Below are 5,880 nucleotides of genomic sequence, written 5' to 3' on the forward strand. Positions count from 1 at the left end.
GCTCCTCTGTTTTACCTCTTTCCTTTTCTGTCGTCTACAACTCTCTCCCCACCTCCTTTCTTCCTCTTTATAATGCACACCATAGGTGCTTTGAAGTACATATTGAACTTGAATTTGTAATAGAATATTACAATTATAATATTCATAATGCATGTATTATGTATTTATAACACCTTGATAATGAACTTTCAATTAAGTGTTTCACATTCTCCACTGGTTGAAATTAGATACTTTATTTGCCAATTAAGTATCTTATTGGAATACTACACCTATCCTGTGTCCTCAGATTAATGCAGATGAAGGGAGTTAGATATGCATAGGTGTATTTATGTATATATGAATTACAAATCAGCCTTTACTTAAATCTTGTTTCTAGTCTATTGCATAGTTACAATGTGTAATCATTGATGTTCCAGGAGCAGGAGTGGTAAACACTGTTGAAGTGTATAATTGTAATACGTATATACATGCAGACACAGCATCATTCAAAGAATGGAGTTTGATACACCTGGTATTGGATATGACTGAAAAAGAATGTCTCACAGAGATTCATACCTGAGCCGCACCTTTATTTGCCAAGGAAGAGTACATGATCAGTGAATATATTCAATGTACAAGCTACAATGTGGGGATCTTTTGCGTGGAATTAACTACAGTACATGTATATAGGAATTGCATCCGTGGCACAATAAAGTTATTCTATTCTACTCTATCCATAGGCTTCATTAATGCCATTCAGACGTGAAGTCGATACAACAACTATGATAGCTGAGGTTCATAGATAGGTTCTGAACTAATATTCATAACAAAAGTTTTAGGGTCCATACACAGATCGGCTACATACTGTAGCTAGCTACACATCCATAGGCATACCGTTATTTTCATCCTCCACTACACAATAAGCAAATAAATAGTTAGCTAGCTATGTTACTTCAGCCTTATTGCCTGGCAAATATAAGCAAGGCAAGCTAACACAATTGTACTTTCAATTTACAGTAAATGCTTTAGCTAGCTATATTCTTTATGTCCACTGTTTCACAAGACGACAGCCTGGTTTGCTGGTTTTCACAGGAGTCCCTAAAACATGAACAACGAATTACAAATTCATTCTCATGTCATAACAATAGCAAGCTAGCTGGCTAATGTTAGCTAGTCAGCTAACTTGCTAAATAGCGATATTCGTAAATTTACTTTATGACAAAAAAATATGCACCAACATTTGCCTCAACCTTAACTTAGATCTCTGTTGTGTGTTAGAGATTTGGTTATTTTTTTATAGTGTGACCCTGAGGGACAAAGTACCCAGCAGTAGACAACTGTATTATACTGATCACTTATGAAGACAAATAAAGAGTTCAACCAAAATAGCCTTTGTCATTATCTTTTTCTTCCCTTAGTATTTCCTGTCTTGACTTTGCACTGATCACAGCCCCTTGTTCCGAGAAGCACCTTATAAGGAGAATATGATTGAGGTCTGAAGTAGAAGAGGGGCCAGTGAGGGTGCGCATCACTTCCTGTGGTGTGAATGACAGGAAGGAGTAGCTCAGTGTAGAGCGAGACCTGCTGAGCTGAACATCACTGGGTCTCTTATAAACTAACACTGGGGGATGAAATGTTCCTTATGTCTCTTTTTCGCTCTCTTTCGCTCTCTCTCTCTCTCTCTCTGTGTCTCTGTCTCTCTCTCTCTCTGCGTGTGGAAAAGTAAATACCTGGGTGATTTGAGGGCGTGGGTGGTCTTTACACACGTCTCTCTCTTCATCTGTTCATCTGGACGGTAAACACCAGACCCCTGCCATTCAGTTAGATGTGCAAAGTATGTCAAGGAGACATACAACAAGCTAAAATCATTTTCCAAACCCTAAACTGTGCAGGTTTTCTTGAACTATGGGTCCTGAGTTATGAGATTACATCTATAATCATGCACTCTTTCTGCTTACTTTAGGTCGTTGGAGGACGATTTGGGTCTTGGAAGGACAGTCAATTTATCATTTGGGTCTCGTGTTGAAAACATTTAACAACCCTAAAGCATATAACAAGAGGACAACGTGCAGATAAAGATTGAGTGTCTCAATAGTTTTGTCAACTCTTCCTTCATGAAAAAAAGAAAGTATTGGTAACAAACAAAGGTTTGAAATTAAGTCAACATATATTATTCAATGCTATTGCGCTTACAAATAATATTAGTATTTATTGTTGGAGCCTTATGATGAAGACCAACAGCCAGGAATTTAGCCTTTATGCAGTGGTGGGTAAATTTACATGATGGATTACCTTAACCTTTGGGCTGGGCTAGGTTGGGATAGGTAGTATTAGCAGCACCAGAGGTCATTCATGGTTTCCTGTCCAAACATCAAAAGAGAAATATTTTCACAAAATGTTTAATTTCTCTCAGCTGACAAGGTAAAAATCTGTCATTCTGACCCTGAACAAGGCAGTTAACCCACTGTTCCTAAGTCGTCATTGAAAATAAGAATTTGTTCTTAACTGATTTGCCTTGTTAAATAAAGGTAAAATAAAAATAAAATAGCTTAATAATGTCTTCTTAAAAAGTAATTCCCGGGAAGCTCAAGCTATGGTAAGCCAGAGGACACATTTCTAAGATTGTAGTCAGCCAATAAAATCTCTCCTTTCAATATTCCCTCCTACTGCATGAAAAGTACATGTAAAGTGCCATCATATATAGGGTGCGTGTAAAGTGCCCCACTGTCAGACCCACAGACTATACAGTGAAGAAGGGTCTATGTTACAATGATGAATAGAGAAGTATTTATGTTTTACATCAACTTGGGTAAGTGTAAGACATTTTAATTTAGTTCCTTATTTAATCATTTGTAGTATGCAGTTTGAATATGATAGGTAAAGTAGGATGTTCTGTCTGTAATGGGTAGAAATGGTTTATCCATGTTTTTGTCTTTGATACATTTTGTTTGTTTGCTTTGACAGTTTGTGCTTTTACCAAACCAAACGTAATCCAACCAACCCCTGTGATGGTTACTGAGCTGGGAGGCACTGTGACTCTCACTTGCTTTTGTCCACATGAGTCAGTGATCAGATTTAATTGGTTCAAGCAGATATTTGGACAGAAACCTCTCTACATGACGTCATCTCTTTATGTTGGCCAAGATAGTTATTACTCCAACAACTTTATCAAGGACTTTACTGAGACCAAACGTTTGGGTGTGAGGAGAGGAGACTACAGCTGTAACTTGACCATATCCAAGACAGAGCCAGGGGACTCAGCTACATACTATTGTTCCACTACAGCCATCTATGAGCTCACATATGGAGAGGGAACTGTATTAATTGTCAAAGGTACCTAAACACTTGCTTCTTCAATTTCAAAATGGGTGGCGATGTATATTAGCATGTTTGTACAGCTGCTTCAACTAAACATTTGCTTCTTCAATGTCAAAATTGTGTGGCCTTGTATATTGGTATGTTCGTATGACTGCTACGTAAAATGCTAGCGATGAATACATGGCCTATTATGTATTTCACCAACACATCTTAGTCTTACTTTAGTCTCTCTATCTGTCTTCAGACTCAGAGTCCAACAGCATGTCTTTGCTCCAGCAGCCTGTGTCTGAGACAGTCCAGCTAGGAGACTCTGTGACTCTGAACTGTACAATACACACTGAGACCTGTGTAGGAGAACACAGTGTCTATTGGTTCAGACATGGCTCAGGAGAATCCAGTCCAGCAATCATTTACACCCATGGATACAGGAGTGATCAGTGTGAGAAGAGACCTGAGGCTGGGTCTCCTACACAGAGCTGTGTCTACAACCTCCCCAAGAGGAACCTCAGCCTCTCTGATGCTGGGACTTACTACTGTGCTGTGGCCTCATGTGGGGAGATACTGTTTGGGAACGGGACCAAGCTGGACATTTAGGGTATATGATACAGCTTCTATTTCATTTTATATCTACTGTATTGTCTACGGTGTAGAAGATACATTTACTTGCTATTCTGGTTTCTTCTATTACTGTTTGAATTTCAACAGACCATAGAGCAGATCCTCTTCTCTTGGTGTCCTGTCTGGGTGTAGTATTGGGAGTCACGTTCACCTTGATCATTGTCCTGGTTTGCATCATGTACAAGATGAACAACACAACATGTGTGCAGTGCAGAGGTAAGTTACTATCCCTTGCTATTCGTTGATGTCACCAGTTGTTATTGTTTCAGTAGTGGAAGAAGTAGAAGTATCCTAATCTTATGTGTCATTCTTTTCAGGACTCGTCTCACAGTCCAGAGGTTCTGCAGTTACCAGGTTAGACACAGGGGTAAGCAGAAATCATTTTATATTGTTGGAAGTCTATCGTAAAGCCTGTTTTTAACCAACGTCACTATTGTGGGTAAAAAAAACTAACTTTAAAATAATTGAATGTCAACAATGCTAATTTGTGCTTCACAGGACCAAGATGGAGACAGTCTCCATTACGTAGCTCTGAATCTGAGCAACAAGAAGAACAGGTCTAGAAGACAGAGAGGTCACATGGAGACAGTGGTGTACGCTGGAATTAGACAGTAAAACTGGATGAATGACACAATGATCCTTTCATACTAGATAACTCTTTAATAACTAGTTCTAGCTTCATCAACTATCTATGAACGAATAAGCAGTCAAATGTGATGAAAACAGTGGTCATAGCTTTATTGTTATTCAAAGTTGAAATAATTGATTGCATTGCTTCTCTGACAACATTTTTTCTTTTAATAATAATAATACTAATAATTTCGGACGGTGCTTATATTTGTCTTGGTACCCAAGTGTGTAATGGAAATGTTATTTTTATGCTAATCCCAACTCCCCCTGAGACACCCGCAGGGAGTAGGTTCACATCCAGGGTCACCATTGTACAGCACCCCTGGAGCAATTAGGGTTAAGTGCCTTGCTCAAGGGCACAGTGACAGATTATTATTATTTTATTATTATTTTTTGCCCATTTTAGCAACAATAAACCAGTTGCTTCTGTAAAAAAAAAGTGTTTCCGACTGTTTGAATGTGAATAAATTGAACTCATTGCATACTATGATGATATGGCGCGTTGTACAGACGGATGCTCTTAACTGTCTCAACATTATGGTCCGTTTACAAAGCCTTGTGGTGAAGGTGGAGGTGTTGCAGTGACTTTCCACTGATGGAAACTAACCTCATTTAACACAGGAAGACTGACCTGCAGCCACACTTCTCTCTACTTTGTCCCTTAGGGCCCTGTATAGTTCACACCCCTTGGTGTGAAACAGCAACTTAGTGCAACAAGGACCTCTCAACACAAATGTGTAGGTCAAAGTTTACTTAATTATGTGAAGTTTAGCAGTACTGCATCATGTTATGGTAAATTATTTGGACCTCTTGCAACAGAACTACTCATAGTGAAAATTGCACAACAGCCAGTACCACAGAATGAGGACAGGCCATAGTTAGGCCTCATTCTGTTGCAGTGTTATTTTTTAAATTAAGACATCTGCTTACTTATTGCATGTGACACACCCCCTCACATACACAGCAACCTATTTAAAGGTACACTTTGTTCTGCTATGAACAAAACACAAGGTTGTAACTAGCTACACTTCGGTGAGGCCTGCTGGACTTCTGCGCAGGACCATCTCTCTCTCTCTCTCTCTCTCTCTCTCTCTCTCTCTCTCTCTCTCTCTCTCTCTCTCTCTCTCTCTCTCTCTCTCTCTCTCTCTCTCTCTCTCTCTCTCTCTCTCTCTCTCTCTCTCTCTCTATGTGGTTTCCAGCAGGATGTCTCAGTGGTGTCAGTTAGTTGTATACATACTCTATACTTGCTCTTCAAGTTGCCCATTTTAGCAACAATAGACCACTATTTTCATGAGGCAGCTTGTTATCTCTATATATATTCAGCTGAACTTTCTA

At 39.1% G+C, this 5,880-nt stretch overlaps 1 protein-coding gene across 1 annotated transcript; it reads left to right on the top strand.

Annotated features, from left to right (window-relative positions):
• The first annotated feature begins 3,095 nt into the window (after positions 1-3,095).
• Positions 3,096-4,811, top strand: LOC129864693 (uncharacterized). The gene is made up of 5 exons (XM_055937001.1): positions 3,096-3,312; positions 3,542-3,889; positions 4,048-4,131; positions 4,233-4,282; positions 4,414-4,811. The coding sequence occupies exons 1-5, from the start codon at positions 3,096-3,098 to the stop codon at positions 4,528-4,530; spliced, it is 816 nt and encodes a 271-aa protein (XP_055792976.1). The 3' UTR covers positions 4,531-4,811.
• Positions 4,812-5,880: the final 1,069 nt, after the last annotated feature.

This window comes from Salvelinus fontinalis, chromosome 11, assembly GCF_029448725.1.
Source record: "Salvelinus fontinalis isolate EN_2023a chromosome 11, ASM2944872v1, whole genome shotgun sequence".
Lineage (NCBI taxonomy): Eukaryota > Metazoa > Chordata > Actinopteri > Salmoniformes > Salmonidae > Salvelinus > Salvelinus fontinalis.